General features: G+C 45.0%; 1 protein-coding gene across 5 annotated transcripts in view; it reads right to left on the reverse strand.

Annotated features, from left to right (window-relative positions):
- PHKA2 (phosphorylase kinase regulatory subunit alpha 2) overlaps window positions 1-24,394 on the reverse strand; it is a 91,456-nt gene that overhangs the window by 30,415 nt on the left and 36,647 nt on the right. For all 5 annotated transcript variants that reach the window (XM_061177674.1, XM_061177675.1, XM_061177673.1 and 2 more), the window contains 13 exons: window positions 22,929-23,011; window positions 20,527-20,607; window positions 19,306-19,404; window positions 17,385-17,531; window positions 15,843-15,896; window positions 15,119-15,241; window positions 11,386-11,481; window positions 7,585-7,692; window positions 5,465-5,543; window positions 2,672-2,806; window positions 1,888-1,997; window positions 575-719; window positions 246-324 (listed from right to left, as the gene is read on the reverse strand). In XM_061177674.1, coding sequence (XP_061033657.1) covers window positions 246-324; window positions 575-719; window positions 1,888-1,997; window positions 2,672-2,806; window positions 5,465-5,543; window positions 7,585-7,692; window positions 11,386-11,481; window positions 15,119-15,241; window positions 15,843-15,896; window positions 17,385-17,531; window positions 19,306-19,404; window positions 20,527-20,607; window positions 22,929-23,011 — 1,339 coding nt within the window. The remainder of the gene's footprint in view (window positions 1-245; window positions 325-574; window positions 720-1,887; window positions 1,998-2,671; window positions 2,807-5,464; window positions 5,544-7,584; window positions 7,693-11,385; window positions 11,482-15,118; window positions 15,242-15,842; window positions 15,897-17,384; window positions 17,532-19,305; window positions 19,405-20,526; window positions 20,608-22,928; window positions 23,012-24,394) is intronic.

Below are 24,394 nucleotides of genomic sequence, written 5' to 3' on the forward strand. Positions count from 1 at the left end.
TATGTTCACCTCTCTATGCCCCAGGCCTCCTGGCGCCCATAAAAGCTTCACAAACACCCACCAACTGATGCTTAGAGATGATTCCAGTTTCACGTGGGTGACTGGATTAGATGTTTTAACTCCCTTTTTACTCTAAAGCTCCACGCTTCTATGTTCGGCAAGTGATACGAAAAATGGGAGAAGGGCAGCAAAAGACTTTAAGAAAGGTCAATGTTACTTTTGCTTTTTAAAAAATCACAAATTACCTAGCTCCTCCAAAATATCCATCCTCTAGTTTTCGAATTGTAGAAAGAACAGCAGAATGAATATCTGAGCCATCGTTTGCTAAAAAAAAAAAAGATCAATTAGTTTAGTTAATCTGGGAATACTTTGTTTGGGTATGCACTGAAATGTGTTCATCAACAAAATCTAATTAAAATATGTATGGCACAGAAGATTCCCGACCTAAGAAACCTAACTGCTAAGAACCCCCTTCAGTACTTAGCTCTGTCCATGGGACTCATTTTAAACATTGTGAAAAGGGCCCAAACCACCAGTGGGCCAGGAGTCAAGCAGATCAAGTTCACGGCGTTACTGAGCATGGTGTGGGTGACGGGGAAGGTGAGCGTGGGTCTGCCCGTCATCCGCCAGCAGGTGCACAGGTGGGCTAGCTCGATCCTCAGCATCTCCACCATCATCTCATTGTCCAGGGCCAGGTAGAAGTGATGCTGGTCAGTGAACTGCAAGTCAGAACAGGCCAGGTTCAAGGCTGTCCTTCATTTCCCTCGACATAACCCCAGCTGTCATTCACGGCAGCACTAATCCTTGCATTTTGTTTCCAGAGAAGAGGCTCAACCCTGGCTGTAATCCGCCCCCATAATGGGGCTCTCCTCGCGATCAGACAAATCGATCTGTCGCCTGCCCAGGAGCCAGGGCTACGTTAGTGCTAGCACAGAAGGGAAAGTTGCACAACTAGATCTATTTACAGCTCCTTGGATGGGGATTTAAGGACCTGGCCCAACACCGCTGTCCCTGAAAGTAAATCAATAACTCCTTAATTCCTACACTGTCCAGGGCTGCTGGGCTCGGTGATGTTTTCCTGGTGGGGCCACTGAGAGCAGGTGAGACGTGGAGACTGTGTTTACCTGATTCATGGCCTGGTTAATGTGAACTAGAGGCACTGTTGCCTGATGTTGATGAAAATCATTGCTGTCCTGGCCTCTGGACCAGTGCACACTCAGCTCTGGTCTAAAATCTGTTACGAAGGGAAATAACTCACAAGATTTAAGCAAGCAGCACAGGCTGGGTGAAAAAGAGCAACTTGAGGCTACTGACCCATGACCCTAGGGCCCAACTATGTCCCCAGGTAGTTGGGGGGCTATGCCCCATGTTGACAAAGTGATCCCTCAGTTGGCCTTTCTAGTTGCCCAAATGGATGAAAAACGCTTCGTTTGCATTCCACAGGACTAGTTTCCTTTGGAAACAAAAACTCTGAAGAAAAGTTCCATAATCAGTATATTCAGGATCCCGTCAAGGGGGTTGGGACCTGAAAAATCAGACTTCCCATGTGGGATTCTGCTGATAGAGAACCTGCTGACAGCCTAAGCAAGGGTTAAGGACTATTGCAATTAGGGCACAAGGGCTGCGAGTCAAGTGGCATGTCACTAGCGGATTTGTAAAGTGGTATGAATTTCATACTGGAATTGATGGCACGCTCGATTCGATTCAAGCCGCATTTATTGAGCACCTACCACGAGTAAAGAATTGTATTAGGTACTGGGTGTCATCTTATGTCTCTGTTTGAACACATGCATGCACATTCTGCCACATTCAAAGTACCTCCCCAGACAGAAAAGACAGCTTAATAAACAGATGCTTGTTGGTTTGTTACTGGCCTGCTCTTCTCACCTGGGGTGTGAAAGTAAAGATTTGGTTCCTAATCACATATAGTTTAGATGTTCCAAGGACACCAATGTGCCGATATGGTCGCCCACTCAATTTCATATTCTTATTCCGTCCTATTTAGAAAATAAAAGAGAAATTCGAGCTAGAGCAAATACAGTGACATCTAATCCAAGTGATTCTGGCTAAGACTTATTTATATGTTAAACAACTCACTTTGGGGTTTGGTTTTTCTAATACTGTTATCCTTCTTTGGGACAAGGATGAATTAAAAACAAATCCCACCCCCCTTCTTTTCATGCATATAGAAGAACAGCACCCGGTGCAACATCTATATGGAATAAAATTATTAAAAGGACTTTATTAATGTTCACTTTTTATTTATTTAGTATTGAACCATGATCCTAAACAAAGTCAGATTTTAGAAAAAGTAAAGAGAACCCATCTCCCATTTTAATGGGTAAATGAGCATTTTCTTAGACCACAGATAAAATTTAGAAACATTACGAAGACACAAATGACTGTTCCAATTGTGAATTTTCAAAGGTGGCTCCTTATTTTACAACAGATCTGATGAATCACACGGCCACCTGCGGTGACATCTCCTGAACAGGCATGAGAGGAATGTGCTTGGTGGCCATTCCTCTTCACGTGGAAGCTGTCAAACCACCTACTTCAGTGCTTTGCCCAATTCCTTTGAATTTACACATATCACAGTCTCCCCCAGACCCAAAACCTAGAACCGAGATGCCCCCTCGCCAAAAATGCCCTGCTATTTCCCCAAACCTACCAAGCTTGGCATATATGTGACTAAGAATCCGGCCTGGCTGGACTCGGATTGGACGAATGTCGGCGATACTCTGGATGCTCACCCCATGTTTCCTCAGCAGCTCCTTAATGTGGTTGTTCTCTGCCAGAACAGTCACTGTGAACAAGAACATAGCATCTGCATTAGACGGCGGCCCTCGTCCCCTCACACGGATGAGTGCTGTTGTCTACTCTCCTCTCTGGCCTGTGACAGCATGCTCTCCACGTGCTGGGTGGTTTTGAAAGGGAGAGCGCTTGTCCTGTCGCTCTTCCGGGTTCTCTCTGGCCTTGCCTCCCCTCAACACCCACAGCGCATATTTATCAAGTGCCCTCAATGTGCAAGACAGTCTGGGACTTCTAGAAATGGTCTTCAACAGGTCCCAAGCTGAATTACCCATCTCAAATGATGTCTTGCCTCCCTGTGGGTCTGCATTTATTCGAAACCTGTCTTGTGTTCTTTTCACATGGGGTCAGGAGTGGAAACAGCTTTGCAAAGGGGATACCAGAAGAAGTCTGTGCCTCTGCTCTCAAAGACAGAAGAGCAATATAGTGGTGTGTGCAGCAGGGGACGCTCTGACCGAGGGGGAGGGAGGGGGAGGAGGGAGGAGGTTTTATGCTCTGGAGAGAAGGAAAAGTGGGCCTACCAGTGGGCTGGTGGTAGTGGGGCAGCCTGGCCCACTGGGAAACACAGCACAGGGCCCCCCGCTAGTAGGGAAGAGCCACCCCAGAGCTGGGCCATGCACCCAGTGGGCCGGCCTGGGCCCCAACTCCAGTGAGTGAGGCTGGGCATCTGGCTCTCTAGCAGGCAGGGCTCTGGGATGCCTGGGATGTGGGGGCCGGAGGCGGGCTCAGACCCCCCCATACCTGCTGTACCAATACTGCTGGCTTTTAAGAGAAGGGACAGTGCTTTGGCAAAAGGAAGGAGTCCTGGGGAGGGAACTGGAGAAAGGGAGTTCTGGCCACAGAGAGAGTGGCCAGTGCTGTGTCCACCTGCAGCTGAGCCTGCCAGGAACTGGAGGGGCTCGGGGAGGTGCTCAGGCCAGAGGAAAGACTTGGTTACTGTTAAGGTAGCTCCCTGAGCCCAACCACTGTACCCTCAGGCTGGTGGCACCTGAACGTATGATACATATAAATGCCACTGAGACCTGAATGTCACCTCCTTATATTTACGTAGCACATGATGCTTTTTCAAAGTATTTTAATATCCATGATCTCATCTGAGCTTCACAGCAAGGCCCTGAGGGGAAGCCTTGCTGCCCGGCTGGCCAGCTGTAGCTGAGCAGGGACGTCAGCCATGCAGGACTGGGCGAGCAGCTTCCCCTAACATCCGTCTCTTCAGAAGCTTACAACACCGTGCAGAGATCTCCACATATCAGAGCCACAAGGCGGTCACTCTGTAGAAGTGACTCTTTCAGAGGAGTGGCTTGACCAAGACCTGTGAGCCTGGTGATCTGAGAGAGCTGCACGCAGAGGAGTTTCTGAAACTGCACTTCTCCTTCCTCCAGACCACAGCCTCTGATATTTTCTACTCTGTTTTCCTCTATTACATTAAAAAAAAAAAAATGGTGCTCAGGATCCATCAATGCACCCCAGCCTGCAATTGGAAGAGCGGCCTTGTGGACTTAAGGGATCACTTAGCAGCATGTGCTCTGGTGACGGGCAGAGACTGTGGGGTCAGGCTGGATCAGGCCACCTGGATGTCAGAGCTGGGTTTGCACCTCCAGCTGTCAGCCGCGGGTCCCTGAGTAAGTTAACCCCTCAGCCTCATGTGTAAGAGGGGGATGATAATCATGATCGTCACACTTTCTACCTGATCGGAATGTTGTGATGGTTGGGTGCGTCTCTCGGTGGGCCTGGGACACAGTATCGACTGGGTGATGACCTGCGCGACCTCTGCTGTATCACGGACAGGCGCAGCCAAATGCGTCCGTGGCCACAGAGAGGGTTGCCCTTCATTTGCTCAATAATTTTTAACGTATTGAGTGCGTGTGTATCAATCAACATAGAAGCTACAAAAATGATAAGGCCCTTGTCCTTAAGAAATGTACAGTGTCCTATAGAGGACACAAGGCGTAGGCACGACACGCTATGATACTAGCTGGTATATAAGTCACTCTATGAGGTTTGTGAGCTCCTGGGGAGTCCTTCCTAGGAGGGGAAGTAGGGAGAGGAATCGGCCAGCAGGGAGCATTCTAGGCCTGGCCCTGCACTGATGGCTTTCCCTGTGGATCTCAATTCCTCTCAAGACCACCCTGTGAGAGAGCACCGGTCATGAGAGCCCGAGGCACACAGAGGTGAAGTCACATGGCTAGTCAGAGCCAGTGTCGCAGCAGTAGCCCAGGCTGGCCTTGCACTTCTGCGGAAGAGTTGCCGGCTGGAGAGGAGGGGAGATGGGTGGAGGGAGGTGAAAACATGGGCCTGCAGCTCTGGAAAGAAGTCAGACCTCCAAGGGAGGAACGAGTGAACCCTCATTTGGGTTTTGAGATTTCAACAAGGTCACGTTCTACTTTTTAAAGAACAGCAGTTATGAAAAATGATGCTCAATGAATCACTTGTGCCCCAGTTGCAATCAAGGTTTAGATTCAAGAAAACAATTGCTTTGTAGAAAGTAACTTTGTGATCGGGAGCAGCTGAGTTACAGAACATATTTCACAGAACTAATATATGCTAAAATATATACATATGCAGATTTTAAAAAATTAAATAGGAACACTTTGCTTTAAAAATAACATTGGTTTTACAAAGTTAAATATGAATAGTAAACATGCTCACAAACCTTGTACTACGACATCAGGTTTGACGGAAGTGGAAAATCTTCTATTTAAGGGATCAATTTCACCAGTGGCAAGGAATCCCTAGGAAAAGAGGAGCATTAACACTACGAAATACTGATTAACTGAAATTTCACCTTAAACCTAAGTTTGAAAATAAAATATTTGGGGGCTCAAGATCTTCAGTGTTTTATTCCTTTATAATTTTTCAAGGCAATTGCTTATTTTCTCTGAACTACAGTATACCATTTAGATAGCACTGATAAATGTATTGCGTTTTTGGCACCCAGCTCTCCAGGGCTAGTCAGAGACGCCCAACTTGTGTGAGTGAAAAGAACAAGGGTAACTCATGCTTCCTGAGCCCTTACCCCGCGCCAGGTACTGTGCTGAGCCCTGTACATGCACTGTCACACAGGCCTCCTAACAGGGAGGCACTACCATTCGCACCATCTTACAGGTGGGGAAACCGAGGCAATGTCCTTAGGGTAAGGACTTGGCCCAGAGCTGACTGTCCTGAAACACAAAACTCCCCTCCCTGCTTGCAGAGTGCTCTTTGAATGTGGATCTCCTCATATTTTCTATAAATGATGGGAACCTTAAGAGAAGGGATCAAGGTGTTCTGTGAGTTCTGAGGAGAAGTTGGACCTAATGCTGGGCCTAGATGAGGGCCTTTACATTGAGAGGAGGAAACAGAAGCAAGTTTGTTTCCCATCTCACTGATACAGAAATCAGAGCTGCACCATATTGCAGAGATGATAAAGCCCAACCTCTTTACTTTAAAGATGAGGAAACGTAAAAAAAAAATCTATATTTAAATAAAGCTGTACAACATTAAAAAAAATAATAATAAAGATGAGGAAACCGAGGCCCAGGGAGATTAAGAGACCTGCCCGAGGTTAAAGAGCTAGTCAGAGGCAGGGTTGGCTTTCCAAAGGAGATATATGTGCTTCCCTACTCTTAAAGACAAAAGTATAAGACACAGTCTCCACCCCCAAGAACATGTCCATGAAACTGCAGAGACGATCATATCCATGAAGCAACTACTCCATCTCAGCACCTAAGGGCCACTTGCACTGTGATACCTTCACTTGGGTCTTCTTTCACCCACCAGGAACTCCAGTGACATCCAACCCATTGCTCCCCCCGCTCTCCACCCCCCCCCCGCCCCCCACACCCCTCCCCAGGGGTCCAAAGCACTCAGCTGGGCAGGATCCTCCCAGGAAAGATGAGCCATCTGATAAAAATCACTCACACTTAGGACTGGGGAGGGGATTCATTTTTAGCTGGCACAAAAGCATTTGTATTTTAAAAACTTAAACCTGGGGGCAAGAAAATGCTCAACAAGAGGGAATGAGTCAGAGGCAGCAGACCTTCTGTGTGGCGGTGTTACTGGCTGAGGGAGGGAGCAGCCGACACAAAATCCACTACAGAAGAACCAGCCCGCTGCCCCTTCCTGCAGAGAGCACTGGAGCGTCAGAGTCCTCCTGCTTCCTGCACCTAAGACCGTGTAGAGTAGTTCCCCAAACCCTGCATCTTTCATACATGTGCTGATCCTGGCTGAGAAGCTTCCGGCCCTCCTACCGACCATCAACTCAACCAGGTTCTAGCCACAGACCAGGAATGCTGGTGGGAAGGGGCGCTGGGGGAGGGACAGAGAGTGCTTGGCTTGCAGCTAAGCCCAAAACGGTTTACTATAAATACGGACACAAGCCTAGGTCTCAAGCCTCAGAGTCAACCCCAACCAGCTGACTTGAAAGCCATGAAGATGCCAAAGACGGGGGACGTCCCTGGCGGTCCAGTGGTTGGGACGTCACCTTCCAGTGCAGGGGGTGTGCGTTCCATCCCTGGTCGGGGAGCTAAGATCCCACATGCCTCACGGCCAAAAAACCAAAACATAAAACAGAAGCAATATTGTAACAAATTCAATAAAGACTTTAAAAATGGTCCACATCAAAAAAAAAAAATCTTAAAAAAAAAAATTTTTAAAGAATGTAATCTTAAAAAAAAAAAAAAGATGCCAAAGATATTCATAGCCACACTGAGCAGAGAGCCCCTGTGTTCTTCCAGGGTCCCCTGAACTTCCAATCACATGGTTTCCAGTCTGTGAAGCCCCCAAGTCCCTTACCTCTGCCAACAGGGAGCTGAGGATGTACAAGGACTGACCCCACGGATGGGGCACCTTCCCCAGAGGAACTCTGTCCACCGTGTGAGGATTCTTATACTCTTCATCTACCTGGCAAAGAGAGGAAAACCCAAAGTCAGAATGTCAGAGGAGAAAATGGCCAACGTCACTACATGGGGAGCGCACGGAGGATTTACAAAATGCCACTCATTTGATCCTCCAAACCAATTCTATGCGAGAGCTGGGATAAGGAGGCCATGGAGGTTGAGGCCCTTGCGCGGGGGGCCACGTGGCTAAAAGCAGCAGAGGTGGAACTCAAACCCAGGCCTGGTCCCAGCCAGTGCTCTTCCCGCAAGCACACTGATGGCAAAAGGCAGAGAGATAGGCACTGGAAGCCGGGCCTGCTGTCTTTGAGCACAGCTCTGGGCAACAAGAAATGTCACAGCTCATACTTATATTTGGCTGCATTATGGGTACAATGATCTAAAACATCAGCCAATAGCCATGGCAGTGTAGTTCTGGATGCTGAGTCAGGTTTCTATCTTGCTCTCCTCAGGGGTTCATAAACTCAGTGTGCAGATGCAAGAAAATTACCAGAAGGTGGCGCTATTTATTGAGGAAAAACAATTGTACTATTAGATCACTAATTTTCCATCAGGGACTCAAAAAGCTGAATCCATTGGGGGTTTTGACTCATCAAAATAAGCTACAGTTCTCTTTCTGATGGACAGTGCTGGCTACGTGTTGTAAAAGTTAGTCTGCAATTTTCTCTGTTGTAAACTACATGCTGACCTTTGGGTTTTGGGTCATTACAACGTTCGTTGGTTGGGGGTAATGTTAGTGACCACTTCCTTCTCCAGAAAACATAAGCCAATTGAAGGAAATAGGAAACACATCTTTCTCCAAAGGGGAAAATCACATCATGAGGCGAGTCATTCTCTGCTTGTGAATTTATCAGTGATGTTGTTAATATATGCAGTAAATTTTTAAAAATTTTCTGTAGTAAACTAAGAAAAACTTAAGCTCATAAACGGAACAGAATTAAATGTTACCAGTAATAAAATAATCAAATAGGATAATACGTGGAGGGAGATTCTCCAAAACATCATTGTGGTTATATCTGGGAAGTAAGATTCGGGAGAAATATTTTCTTTCTATAGAATCTTGTATGTTTTGCAGTATGCACAATTACTTTTACAATCAGATTGTACATTAAAACTTTTTGAAATGTAAGTAGTGTTAAGAAAGATTACATAGATCTGGAATGGGAAATAGTCGATGCAAAAAACAGAAGGTAGACAAGGTATCTGGGTCAAAAGACAGCTTCGCTCTGCCCTCCTCCCACCCATTGCTGGCTCCTGCCTCCCCGTGGAGGTATGTGTCTCCCCCTCTCCAACTCAGTCCTTCCAATCTGCTTGCAGGTCCTCTAATGCACCAAGCCTTTGCCGCCGGCAGTCCTCTGTCTGCCCTCCATCCCATGGATTCGCTCCTCCGACCCCCCTAGCCTGCAAGTTGGCAGAGGCAGAGCCGGCGTCGTGACCCCTCTGTGCCCCAGTACCTAGCCTGCTGCCCAGCCTGGAGCAGCTGCTCCAAGCAAGTCTGCTGGGTATGCTTGCGTTAGTCTCGAGCTGTCCAATGGAGGCCCCGTGGGTGGTGGCGCCTTGCAAAAGCCTGTCCAGCTGAGGAAGTGAGTGACGCTGAAACTCAGGCTGGATGGCGCCTTGGCCCAAGGCTGTGGCCACTCCAAGGGTGAGGCTCTTTTTCTAATTTGCACAAAGGTGCCATATGGGTCGGGGTAGCCCTGTCTGTAGTGGTCTCAACATGTTACTGATGTGATGGGTGAACCTTCCCAGCTGTCAGCCGGAACCAGCACAGATACAAACTGTGCTCAAAATAAAAGAACGTTCAAAATCGGTGCCTAGCTGATGTGTAAACACACTGGATAAAGGAGGATACTGAAATGACAAGTACAAGCACAAAGGTCAGTGTAGAGATCAGAAGAGAAAAGTTGCAGAGTAACCTTTTACAACATGTAGCCAGAACTGTTCACCAGAAAGAAAAGGAGAGCTTATAACACCTAGCAGTTACTACAGTCAGGAAATGTGCCTTTTAGTAGAACGTGGATAGATGGTTATTCTCTATCATAAAATAGGTAAAATACCCCTGAAGCTATTTATTTTCCCTTGCTATGCTTCCATGTTCCAAATTACCTCCCATTACTAATTTTGTTTTGTCAAGTGCCTCAATACTGGAAAAGGGGCAACCTGAACACGCAGTTGCTAGGAATTAACTACCCAGCCCCCACTGTCAGCCCCCCCCCCCACCAACACATACACATCACACATAGTAAAATCAGTATGTCTGCAGGAAATCTAGGTTTCTAACAGTTAGAAAGAAAACAGCCCCTGCAGGCTCCATGGCCTGATCTGTACAGTGAGGGACTCTCCATTCCCTGGAAATGCACCACCCATTAGGAGGCAGCGTGGCGTTGTGAGGAGGCCCTGAACCTGGGGTCTGGTTCCAGGCAGAGCCCAGTGCTGTCTGAGCTCTGCCTCTCTGAACTGAGGCAGATAAATTTCAAAGGCCTTTGCCAGTCCCCTGACCATGTGCTCGTGGGCCTGATTCAACCACAAACCCGTAGACCCAAGCTGCTGTGTGACAGCAGGGTTACGCTCTAGTGCAGGCCCTGTCAACCGGGGGAAGGACACTGCTCTCTGAAATCTCTTCCTCCCCAAAATGCAATAATGAAGCTTTGAAGCAACAGGAACATTCAAAAGAGAAATAGCCTTGAATCGAGAATTCTTTTCTGCTAAACATGAGATATGTATGGGGAAATCTTCCCATTAAGATATATAGGTCCATCATGACCCAAGTTAGGAAAGTGGATAGAACAAAACTATCTTTGGGCATCTTCTTGGAACTGGCCAGTTTCCCTCTTCATGATATAGAATGGCTTCTAAGTGATTACTCAAGCTCCAGCTCAGGAACTGCTTGACTCAAAGGAAGAGATTCTCAGCTACCCTATACAGGCAGACCTCGGTTCCAGACCACTGCAATAAAATGAATATAAAGGGAGTCACACAAATTTTTTGGTTTCCCATTGCATATAAAAGTTATGTTCACACTATACTGTAATCTATTAAGTGTGAAATAGCATTATGTCTAAAAGAAATGTACGTATCTTAAACATATTTTATTGCTAAAAAATACTAACCATCATCTGAACCTTCATCAAGTTCAGCAGTAGTAACATTAAAGATTACTGATCACACGTCACCATAACTAATATAGTAATAATGAAAAAGTTTGAAACGCTGTAAGAATTACCAAAATGTGACAGAGACACGAAGTGAGCAAATGCTATTGGAAGAACTCAATTAAGGGTTGCCACAAACTTCAATTTGTTTAAAAAAAAAACGCAGTTATCTGCGAAGTTGCAGTAAAGCGAGGTATTCCTATACATCTCTCCCCCTCTCCCAGGGAGATTCTGTCTGGTTTCTTCTTCCGTGGAAATGTGTGAGAACATGGTGCCTAACAGTGTTTTGTGCTTTTTAGGGCCTGTGTGGCCTTGGGCTCGGAGAAGGACAGGTATCCTCTGAAGGTCCTCAACTAACGCCTCCCTTGGGCACCAGCCAGGTCAAGCATGGCTCCAAAGCCGTAACTCCTGTGATAAACAGGGACACTACTGAAGGCTTTAGAAACCACTTCTCCTGGAGAAAAAGTATTAGGTCTGAAGGGGGAATGAAAAATACCAAAAGGTCAAGCACCATCTCACTTTGTACTAGATAAGCAGCACCTGGTTACCTTGTTAGGCGGGATGGCGTAGAGTTCAGGCACCAGGTGGATCCCGTTCTTGCCTCTGATTAATATTCCCTCCAGGGCCTCTCGGTATTCTTGGACCTGGAAAATAGCCCCATCCCCCACGGTAGGAAACAGCAGTGCAACACAGAAAAACAGCTCTCTTGGCAACAAACAGATCAGAAGTAGGACACAAGGCTAAGAAATGCATGAACACCTTCAGCTCAAGGGCTGCAGGAGGAACCTGGACTCTGGCTGACAGCAAATGTTAGGAGGAGCTAAATGCGACTGGCCTTTTATGTGTTGTCTTTAATTCGTGATTTAAATACTTCACTCTTAACTTCTCACATATTTAAATTTTGTCTCACCAGCTAGACTATAAGCTTTATGGAGTGGAGGCCAGATCTTAAGCAGTGCTTCCCATTTCCACCTGCTGGTAGTTTTCCACTGAAGAAGCCCTCGTTCAAACATTTATTGCTCACAAAATATTTGCTGAACGAATAAGATGTGAAGAAAAGTGTAGGTACTATGATCCATGTACCCCAATTTTTAGGACGTGCTACTCAGTAAAAGCTGTTGATGTAAACATTTCTATTAAATTAAAAAGGCAGTGATAAAAACCTATACATTAGAAGGGAAATGGAGAGAAAAAAACCCTTAACAGCCACCCAGCTATCTGACACATTTCATCTTTGGAGAGCCCAGTCAAATGCCTTCCAGATCTCATTTTCTTTTCGTTTGAAATTTATGGACAGCAAAGCACGACAGGGTGCATCACTTTAAAATGTGACTGGGCAGCAAGTGGAAGAGGCAGCGCAGGGGGCTAAGAGAAGTAAATTCTGTGAGACCTACAAAATAAGGTACTAAACAGGCTTTTCTGTCTCCGTAGCTTTTTTTTGCTGTTGTTGTTTCTGATAATTGTCAAGCTTGTTCATAATTGAAATTCCAACTCAATCTTTTTGAGATCTTTCAGTCTTGGGATAAAAAGACAGAAAACGTAAGAACCGAGATAATCACTAAAGCATAAGAGTGAGAATCAACAAAGGGGGAACATTAATATTTGAAGTTTACTGCCGCTTCTGAAACACCTCTGCATTCCTCAATAGAGGCAGCTTTCAAAAACTAAAACGAATCTTAGATTGCATATCCTACCCCAGAACATGTGATCTGAACAATTAAAAAAACAGCCAAGTGTTTGAGTTTGTCAGTCCCATAAACTTCATGAGGACAGGTCTGTTCTGCTCACCAAAGTATGCACGGCAGCAAATGCTAAAGAAATCTGTCTTGAACAAATGAATGCTGCATTAACAAATATTCACTGAGTACTTACTATGTACTAGGCATGGGGCATACACCAGTGAACTGGATAGAGACCACCTCTACCAGGGTCCTTTGACAACTAAGTGGGAAATACAGTTACAGGTGCCAAGCTGTTATAAGAACCGTGGGGCATATAAAAGGGGCACCTGACCCAGCTTTTAGGCTTTCTGAAAGAAGAGACACTTAAAACGAATCACGTGAAGGAGGGAGGGGAAGTTGGGGGTTGAAAGCATATCCTGGGCATTTGAGAGGAGGGGAGAGACAGCATGGCCTGCTCAAAGGACTGAAAAAGTTTCCATGTGCTTGGATTACAGAACTCAAGAAAGGAAATAAGTAACAAGAAATTGGGGGTACCCTGGTGAAAACGAGGGCCAGATCTTATGGGATCCTACAAAACATGTGAAGAGCTTGTACCTCATCCCAAAAGCAGTCAGGAAGCCATTCAAAGCTTTTAAGCAAAGCAGTAGCATAATCTCTTTCTTAATAAGATCTCTCTGGCAATGGTGTGGAGAAACAGCAGGAAGCGAGGCTGGGAGACCAGTTAGGAGGCTGATACATTAATTAAGACATTAGCTAAGAGTACCCTTAAAGACGGCAAAACCACGGCTGGTCTGAAAAGAACAGCAGCAACAACGAAACCTGTCTGTGGAAGACTGTTTGGTGGCCCCCGATGAACCCCGCCTCCTAGTCCTCCAGCCTTTATGTAGTGCCCTCCCCTTGAATGACTTACGATAAAAGGCCCTCAGATGTAACACATTGGGTTAGGCTAATCAACAGAGAATTTCCTGTCACCTGTTTTATCCTAAGCCGAAATTTGGTCCTCTCCTTGTGTCCTCAGATTAAAAAAAAAAATGACCCTGGCATCTACCCTTGTCAAGGTTCTACACGGTCAGGATATTATAGAAACCATACTTAACTTTTCCCAGCCTGTGTCCCTTCCATATTTAATATCTAATTGTTTCAGCCAAACTGATAATGATCAAGACACTCCAATATGAAAAAGGGTAAGACACTTGATCCCTGGCTTATCCTAGATAAAATCCCTAAAAATAAAAGCCTAAGTTTTAACAATGTCTGGCATTCTATGTGCCCCCTCAGGCTACATCTTTGTCTATGGTTTACCAATCTTGGGCCTCTGAATGCCTTGACAGCTGGCACATAGGTGGTATTTGTTTATTGGGATCAAAATGTTAACTTGAAACTGGGAACAAACGAATATTTTCAAATGAGTGCTAAACAGTTTCATTCCACAAGCCCTAGTTGGGTCTATGCCCCTTATCAGCAGGAAGTATCCAGAGTGGTAATCGCCCTTCTTCCCTTAAGATGGAGGAATGATCAAAAGATAGGGGGGACTGAAACCAAGGGTAATCATTAGTCAAATCCATTTTACCTGTAACCTGCCTTCACTAATCAAAGTCCTTTTAAGACTTGCAAGTCCTCCAAGCAGCACTTAGCCTGAATAAGATGTTTGCCCAAGTTGTTGTCTAGGAACTTGGAGTCAGCTGTGTCTGGTTCCAACTGAGCTGGTTAAGACTGGTTAGGACCACTGACCCTCCAATTGGGCATGCCCAAGTGTCCGCTGACCTTTTGGCATCAGAGGGCTGAAAACTCCACCCTCAGAGCATGCTAAGCACCTCCATTTTGGAACATGCAGAGCCCTGTAGCCTAGCTACACTTGGGCAGAATGACAATTACTGCACCTTTTTCCAATCACCTTTCCCCAGCCTCAGACCGCCCTGCTGCTTTATTCTTTATCCCATAAATACACCGAGCCCCTTGCCTTCGCTCAGGTAGACCTGAGACTTTCTCCTTGCATGGCTGCCTTGTGAATAAACCCTCTTTTTGTTGCAAACCTCGGCATCTCAGCGTTTTGGCTTGCTTGTTACACTCTGGCAAAACAAACCTGGCTTGGCAACAATAGCCCTTAAACAACAGAATGCAACAGACGTGACACTTTGCCAGTTCCAGGCCTAAACCTTAAGAAAGCTTGGCAGCTTCTGCTTTTGCATTCTGGGAGAAGATGACCACCATGTAAAAAAGCTTAACTGTCCAGAGACTGCAATACTGTAAGAAGCTCAAGCTAGCTACGTGGAGAACTAAGGTCTGGGCCAACAAGCTGCCAACCATGTGAGGGAGGCCATCTCGGATGCAGATCCTCCAGCCCCACTGAACCATCCCAGGTGACACTAGGTAAAGCAGAGAAAACCTGTCCCAGATGAGCCTTGCCCAAATTGGAGAATAATAAGCAAACAAAATAGTTATTGTTTTAATTCACTACGTTTTAGGAAAGTTTGTTCAGCAGTGACAGATAACTGACACAGTGCCCTGAATTCTTGCATAACCCTATGTTCTAATAATAATCAGCACACCAGTGGAATGAAAATGCTGATTACCAACACAACACCCAGCATTTTCTCACCTGAACAGCATCACCGTTGAAGACCCCATCTATTATGAAATAAGTCCAGAACACAGGCCATTCACATTCAATGTTTTCAAAGAGCTTGAGTTCAGCAGGGTCATAATGCAATCGGTTTGGGTCCTGGAACCAAACAGGTAAACCCTCTAAAAGGTAATGTCAGATTACATACATAATACCACTGTACCTCACTGGGTGTCCCTTGCTTTCTGATTCAATGAGCTTTGAGGCTGGCATGATTAGGATTCTGCTATAATGGGGAGATGCTATTTTTGGCAGTTTTCCATGGTAAAATTTCAGAAAAGTAAATCAAATGTACACAACACTCCTGGGTAGTTTATTATTTTAAGCTTACTATATCTCTATAACAAATAAATAGCAATTTGCCTCTCACAGTGCTGGGCAGACTATCTGTTTTATTGATATCATTCTATCAGTCACTATGGCAAAGGAACCCAAGGAGGCCACAGGTAGCCTTTTAAAAAAAGTGTGAGCCATAGAACTGTTTGTCCTTGTCTACAAGCTGGTTTTAAACCACCAGCTTGCTGTCCTCCAGATGATCTTACTATTCTATTGCCTAACTCCAGCTTGCTGACTCCAAAATTAAGACTTCCTTCCAATATTCCAACGTGTAAGTTTTATAATCAACAGAGGGAGAACACCACAGTGGCAACTTAGATATGAAGCAGTTAAGGAATCAGAAGAAACAATCTTTAAATACAACCTCTCTTGGGGTTTTATAACCATCTCGAAGGAAGCGACAGCATCCATAACGCCCCTAAGAAGATAAAGAAAAAAGATGCATTTGATGAAACAGAAGAATTTCTTTGCCTCTTTGATTCAAGTCAGCCCTTCACCCCCTTTCCCATGAATCTTTTAGTAACAAAATGGGTACCAAATGCTCTTTGCTATCAGTACAAAAACTTATTTTTAAGTAATAAAGTAAATTCAGGTTTGATCAGTGCTTGGAAGGGAATGCCAAAACCTTCCATTAGAGTGGCAGTCAGGGCTGAGAGGTTAATTACCGATACTTCACTGAATGACCATCCTTTCATTCTGATTTGCTGTATCGTGCAAAGATGCAAAGGGACCCTTACTGCTTGGAGAAGCCACCAAGGCAGATACGTGGATTGATTGGACTGCTTCTACTGGAAAGACTGGAAAGCCACAGGACATTCCAGACTCCTCGCAGTTAGGCTCTGGATGCAAAGAAGCCTGCACCCGGCGAGAAGTAGGTGAGGGAGGTGGTGGGGCTTCCTGTGGCTTAGGGCCATCGCTGCTGGTTTTCCTGCTGCAGGCTCCAGTGTTCCTCTCCAGCTTCTTGGGGGTCAAGAAAGAAGGACAGTGGCAGTGCTCTCTGAATCTGCCTCCCTAATCCCTGGATCGCAGTTTTGGGTGTCCATTGCCCAGTTTCTTAAGTATGTGGGGCTGCTCTAGCACCGGCCATGGAGGCAGGCACGCTCCTAGTGGCCAGCCCTGTAGTGTTCGGGGCATCCTGGGAGGCCCGGTCTTGAACTGCTCCCCTTGAAACACTTCATTCCCTATATTAATTCCCTGCCTACTTCCACAAACTAAAGAGGTTCTGTTTTCTCCACTGGCCCCTAACTGAGACAGTGCCTTCTTTTGGGGATATGGTTGGAGACCCTTTACCCCTTTGTTTCCAAAGGCTAAAAGCATTTTTCACCGAATCTAAGTAGGATCATCAACATGCAGATTTCAGTTTAGGAAACTTACATTCTTCAATCATTTTACTGATAACTTCAGTTGGCTGGAGTACTGAATAACCTTCTCAGTTTGGTGTAATGTGTCATAGTTCCTGCATTTCACCTCGGAGCAGGGATTTTTTTTAACCTCAATTTAACTTTGGGATCTCCAAGTCCCTAGAAATTGTGTGTAAAGTTTGAGGATATTGGGACGTGTACATTTTTTTCTGGCGGGGACTTTACCTTTCAAGAGATTCTTAAAAGAGTCTGTCTGGGATCTCTAAAGGGTTAAGAAGCTCTGCCTTAGAAGTACGGGAGTGATACGAATTGGGGTTTAAAGGTGCCAGCTTGAATTGAAGCTCTGCTACTTAGAAAGAGAACCAAGGCATTGATCACTCCAAGACTTATCCAGACTCAGCTTTGGATACCTCAATCGTGAGTCAACTTAGATACTGAGCGATTGACCTCAGGGAGAACCAAGGCCTGGGTGAGCTGCTCCACGACACTGTCTGAAAGGGGCACTTAGCACAGGGCAGAAGGGCACCAGTGTGACCAACGCTTACCTGGAGCTTGGAAATAATTTCATTTTTGGTCACATTCACAAGGTTCACATCTTCCACTGCAAAGGCCGGGAAAGAAATAATGGAAAGAAGCCCAGCATCAATCTCTTTAGATGTCGATGCTCTTGGCAGCATGGAGAACAGAATAGACTGAACGAAAAACAAACAGGTGGCTTTAACCTCGGAAGCACTAATAGTTACATACAATATCTAGAAACGACGACTTTACCCCAAGGGAACATTTGAATGAGTTTGCCAATTTTTAGTAGAGCTTTTTCCTACCAACATGGCCCCTGCTGGGCGACCTCGCTACCCAGCCAATGCTTCCTGCTCCTTGCAGGAGAAAAGGGGGCTGGGGAGAGCAGTAGTGTGCCTGGAGCCCGTGCTGAGAACTGTTTGTCTCCCTTCCTTTCGTGCCTTTTGTTGACTTCGCTGGGCCTTTAGGACATGCAGGGAAGGGACTAAGGACTACCTTGTCAGTAGGCTAGCGTGTCCTGGCTGTGAAGATAAGAGACAGAGAAGAACACACATATGGGACCAGCCTGGAGAAATGTCTGGCTTCTGTGGAATGTGACCAGTTGGACTGGGTGACTTAAAGGAGTCAAATTCAGAAGACCACACGAACAGGCAAAATGGTTTAGTCAAAACAGAATTAGTTTAGTCCTAGAAAGAATGGGTTACTTAGTGGCACTATAATATGGCCTCAATTATAAGGTGGTTGGATTAGGTACTGTAAACTAAAGGAAGGTGAAATTATAAAGAAAAGTTTGGGAAGGGAAGGGAGCTAACACTGAGATCTAACATGTACAGACATGGGACTAGACCCCTGCAAACATAAGCTTATTAAATCTTCTGTATGAAGAAGGAATTCAAGAACTATGTCCAATTCACACGTGAAGACTCTGAGACACAGAGACTCATGCCTAAGGGCATGCAGCCAGTCTGCGACAGAGCTAGGGTTCTAACCCAGGTCCAGCTGGCTACAGAGCTCATGCAATTTCCACTAGGGACTACACATCTATTAAGATGCATACCAGCTTGACTTTATTAAACCACACTCAAAGAAATAGCAGACTCCCCATTAAGGACTATATAATGGAGGGAAATGGAAAGAGCTAGAAGGAGTTAAATATGGGGGGGAGCCCTTCAGCTTCAGAACAAAGCTTCATTTTCTATAGCCAACTGACCCCCAAGCCCAGTTCTTTAATTAGTCACTCTCCCTCGGCTCTCTGCCTGAAACACACACTCCCACCGGAAGTGCTCTGCTTACAGGTTATGTATCTCACTCCCACAGCTCTAGCACAGTACCTGGCATGCAGTAAGCCCTCACTAAATAAGAGTTTGCTGATGTGTCAGCAACTGGTGACCTACTGTCTGCTAAATGGAGTCCCCTAATCTGCATCAAATCACACCTTTCTCTGACTGGTATTTCAGGGAGATTTTACTAACTTGCCATTTCTCCCATATCATCTCTCCTCCACCATCCATTCTGCCCATTCCCACTCACTCCCCGAGTGAACTACTGCCTGCTAGTCATCCAATTTGGGGACCTCAGAAATAAACCTGAGAGAAAACCACCTACATGCTCAAAAAACATAAAACCGATTTTGCCTCCAACGAAACAAGGTTGCCTTGATTATTGACTCCATATACAACATCATCACTGTGTCTTATGTTTGCACAGTCCTTTCTGGTTTACAAAGTACTCTGACAAACTAAGTTGATTTACTCTGATCCTTATGACCACCTTGTGCAGCAGGAGGAGAAGGTCTCAGTATACCCATTTTATGGATGAGGGAACTGAAACTCAAAGAAGCCAAGTACCATCAAGCTAGGAAGGTGAGGATCTGAACTGGAGCCCAAGCCTTCCACTTCATGAGTCTCCTTCCCTACTCTCTGGAACGTGAGAGCCTTGAGCCATTACCTGGCAGTGTTCGACCTCATCGGGCAGAACGTGGATCACGGACTTGCGACCTCCACGGGCTCCAAAAAGGTCCAGTTCGTCAATTGCCTCTAGGGCTGCCTACAAGCACAGGTATGAATTACTTTTTCTTTCTAGTACACATACACTCCCATATCTGGCACCCCTTTTTCATTAAGCAATCTAGCATATATGTTTTCCCAAAGGTGATAAAACAAATCTTTAAAATCCACTAAAGTGTCTTATACTCGTGTTCTATCCTTATTTTCAGTGGATAAGAGCTTTCCTGTGTTTTGCTGCTCACTGCAGGAACAAGAAAGAGAAAATAGAAAACCATTTCCCAAAATGAAATTACTATTCTACCCAAAAATGAAACATTAACAACACAGCATTGGTGTGTAAGGGGTGGAGGGCTAAATTCATGGGCGGCTTTTCTTTCACCTATTTTAGCGGTTGACTTCTAATATTAGCATATTTGGCACTTAAGAATGTTAACTTTTTTTAGTATTAAGTATGTTTTCTGTCAGTTGGCCTTAACAGAGCAAATTTATTGTTGCTTTAAAAATTCTAGTTCTGGAGTCTTTACTCTGTCTAAAATTATGCTTCAGTCTTGAGGAAGAGGGGAGGGAGGAGGCGTGCTAAATGTCCAGGGCAAGACATGTCAACTGGTGGCCAGCAGGCTGAATCTGCCCTACAGGCATATTTTGTTTGGCCAGAGGAAGTTTTTAAAATGATTTTGAATTAGAATAGCTATAGAGAGAGTTTGCAGCATCCTCAATACCCCCGGATATTTTTCTATCTGGCCGGCTTCACTTGTTTATATTACTCGCCTCACCTGACCCTGTAGACTTTAAAACTTGTGAGCCCTGTCCTACAAAGTGGTCATATTCTTCATTCCCCTTTATGACCCAGAAAAGAAGACTAGACATCATACATCCAGCTTCTTCGACAACAGCAAGAGCTTAGATGCGTGGGTGATAACAATGGATAGTAAGGAGGGAATGCACTTATTTTCAGGTACATGCAGATTTCGGTGTAAGAAACCTACATTTTTTTACCTATAATTTCAGTTGGCTGGGGTACATGTGCCACTTGAATTCCATACTTGCTGCTGACTTTTGAAAAATATGCTAATCAGATCAAATCCAAACCCCTAATAATGAGAACCAAACCAAAGCAGTTAAAGATGCACAGAAGGAAGAACAAACAGGACGAGACTGTCACCTTGGCCATTCCTACAGAGCTTGCATTCAGTTCTGGAATGCCCTGATTGGTCTTATCTCCACGTTCCCACATTCCATAATCCTGCGGGAGAAAAAGGGAAAAAGAGGTATATGAAAAGTGCTATGGAAAAATGATTCGTTCATGTCGCTGCAGGCATAAAGAAACATGAATATCTCTTCTCGAAGGCTACTAAATTCATGGCTTTACATATTCGAGCTGTGTTCTCGATTTCAGTTCATTTGACCTCTGGGTAGAGTTTTGGAAGTAAATACTCAAGTGGAACAAAAATGCATACGAAGACACTCTCAATTTTCTTACTTCTAAAGTTAGTAATTTGTAAGAAACTCTTGACTTGTAGAGACCAGAACATTTTATCTTAAAATAAAAGGCTGCCCTTTACTTATCTAATACGTTTGAACTTGTATTAAATTGTAAGATGGAATAAAGAAACTTTAACAAATGGGTTGTAACTAGGTGAAGCCAACCAAACCATTTAAAATAATTTAATACCTATTTTTAACATTACCTCTTGGGAAAAAAATGCTCAGCAACTAACAGGAGCCAAAGTCAAAACTGAGGCTCAGAATACTGAACTTTCCTGGTATTTTGAAACAAATTAATAGGAACTGGCTTAGAACAGCCCATCCACATAGAGGACTTGATACATGCATACCTAACTTTTATAGTTCATATTTTCACTGAAGAAACCCAAGCACTGGATACCGTTTTGAAATAATGCTATATGCACTACTGAAAGATTGCAACCCAAGAAGAACAGGACCAATGCCAAAATTTTGGCATTTATTATTATAGAGAAAGATGAACATTTTCAAAATGAGAAATTTTAGACTTAGACACACGAGAGTGACTTCAGACTCTTCCCTGCCAAGCAGGCCTTGTCGCCGAGCCCCAGGACCCCTTCCTTTAGTACTCCTCACAGCTGGGCCTTTCCCCTCCAACCCGTCCTCACTCCAACCTTGGAGCCAAGTGACTGACTTATCCTTAAAAACTGCTTTGATCAGCTCACTCCCCAGCATAAGAGTCTAAAATGACGACCTGTTTATTCCCTAGTGGATCACGTTCAAATCTCTCTCTCTCTGTATGGCCATACCTCTATTATCCAGCCCCACCTCCTGCACGTCCACAAGCTGACTTTACTTTCTACTATTCTTAAGTACTCAGCTTTCACCCTAAGAATACTCCTTCACTCTGCACCCCCTGTCCCCAAGCTGTTCCCATGCTCACAGCCTGTTCCTGCCTCTGTTATTGTTCCTGCTACTCCCACACCCTTTTCCCTCCCTTCTGCCAATCTAAACCCTACTCATCCACCAAGGTCCAACTAAAGTCCCGCCCTTTCCACAAAGACTTCCCAAGTTTCTTTAGACCAGGGTTTGTCAACCTCGGCACCACTGACATTTGGAGCTTGATCATTCTGTGTGTGTGCAGCTGTCCTGCGCACTGTAGTATGTTCAGCAGAATCCCTGGCCTCCACCCACTGGATGTCAGCAGCACTCTCCCCAGAGTGACAGCCAAAAACGTCTCCAGACATTGCCAAATGTCCCCTGCGAGCGGAAGACTGCCCCTGGTTGAGAATCGCCGCTTTAGACCTGGGGTCAGCAAACTACGGCCCTTGGACCAAAACAGTTTGCCACCTGTTTTTTGTAAATAAAGTCTATTTGGGACACAGCCACGTTCACGAGTTCACGAGTTGCCTATGGCTGCTTCTGTGGTACAATGGCAGAGTTGAGTAGCAGCAACAGAGACTGCAGAGCTGAAAAAATTTACTCTCTGGCCCTTTACAGAAAACCTTTGCTGATCCTTGCTTTAATGGCTTTTTAAAAAAAAAAAACCAAAAAAACAAAAAACCAAACTCTACCCTTTCCTTACTGCTCTTATGGTCAGCTTTACAGTTTAGCTGTTCTCTAGAAGTGTGTCAGGCTCCACTCTCTGTAGCAGACAAAAGCCTGGAGGAACTGAGTTTCTACATATTTGCACCCGCACACACCTGGCCCAGGGCACACATCTGGCTCCAGCCTCTCTACCTGTGGGCTGCCTGGGGTGATCCCCACGGCACCGCAGCTCCTGCCCAGGTGCCGATGGTGTTGCCCTCCATTCTGATTCAGGCTGGCCTGTGGACGTGCCACAGGACATTTTAGAGTCTTATTTAAAATAAGCGTGATGGATTCAAACAGAGCATGTGGCACATTCCAAAAACAAAAGCTCCCCAGCTGAGCTCCTGGACAGAAATGAGCACTTTGTGTGCAGAGGTGACGTCATCTTATAGCTCTAATCTTGCTAACCTTCTGGTCAGCCCCAAACAGCCTGGCCCTCAAAGAGCTGTATGATTTTTATTCTTTTTGACACTGGGACACCTGAAAAAAAACACTGGGTTTGACACTTACAGCGACTTTATATGCAGCTTCTATGTAAAAAACAAGATTCTGTATGAAGGCCACCTCGTCAAGAGTGAAAATAATACGTAAGCCTAGTAAAGAAAAACAAACAATGGAGTTACGGAATTATGTTGTGAAGAGAGAGCTGCCAATTACAAATTACAAATATTACACTAGGAAATAAATCCTTTTACCCTCATTTTCATTTTTCTTACTAGGGCATCAAAAATTAAGTATGAAGTAAACTGTAACAGTTAATGTCTAATCTCGGAAGGAAGGAAGGAAGGAAGGATGCGGGGAGGGAAGGGAGGAAGGAAAGAATGGCTCCACTTTTACGTGTGTGCCTAGAAGTAGAAAGGATTGAAAGAGAAGATGTGGGGCTTTCGGGTATGTGTTGGATTTGTGCAGAGAAGATTCCACAAAGCAAGCATTTTAGCCCAGAGCAACCACTGTCTTATCTTTGAGTGAGCCAAAGGGCGGGTACTTTTCCCCAATGGCAGATGGGGAAAGTAGAGCCCTCAACTACAGGAGATGGCTTTTCACCTCATGGAAAGGCCAGCTCCCAGGATCTGCCCAGGCGGCTACATCAACGTGCTAAAGCAGGCAGTGACCAGGAGAGCTGGTTTTTTGCTTGGGTCCTTGAATGTATAGCTGGTTATGACAAATACATGTTGTTTTTTTTTTTGGTTTTCCTCTTGGATTTTTAAATTTTTATTTTATATTGGAGTATAGTTGATTAACAATGTTGTGTTAGTTTCAGGTGTACAGCAAAGTGATTCAGTTATACATATACACCTATCTATTCTTTTTCAAATTCTTTTCCCATTTAGGTTATTACAGAATATTGAGCAGAGTTCCAACATGTACTTTTATTTTTTTTAAATTAATTAATTAATTAATTTATTTATTTATTTATTTATTTATTTTTGGCTGAGCTGGATCTTTGTTGCTGTGCGCAGGCTTTCTCTAGTTGCAGTGAGCGGGGGCTACCCTTTGTTGCGGTGCGCAGGCTTCTCATTGCGGTGGCTTCTCTTGCTGCGGAGCATGGGCTCTAGGCGCGTGGGCTCAGTTGCTGTGGCTCGCGGACTCTAGAGCACAGGCTCAGTAGTTGTGGCGCACGGGCTTAGTTGCTCCGCGGCATGTAGGATCTTCCTGGACCAGGGCTCGAACCCGTGTTCCCTGCATTGGCAGGCGGATTCTTAACCACTGCGCCACCAGGGAAGCCCCCAACATGTATTTTTAAAGTATGAATTCTTGAAGCTGGTATGGCCACGGTAAGATATGCACCCTTAACATCACTGGGGGAAGTTTAACTAGTAAACTGCTCTGAAAACAATTTAGCAATAAGTATGAGTAGCCTTTGAATGATATCTAACTAAGGGAAGGAAGCAAATAGAGATGGGGGTCAAAGTTGGTATTGCAACATAGTTATAATAGCAAAAAAAAAAAAGAATAAAGGAATAGTTAAACTAATT

Source organism: Eubalaena glacialis, chromosome X, assembly GCF_028564815.1.
Source record: "Eubalaena glacialis isolate mEubGla1 chromosome X, mEubGla1.1.hap2.+ XY, whole genome shotgun sequence".
NCBI lineage: Eukaryota > Metazoa > Chordata > Mammalia > Artiodactyla > Balaenidae > Eubalaena > Eubalaena glacialis.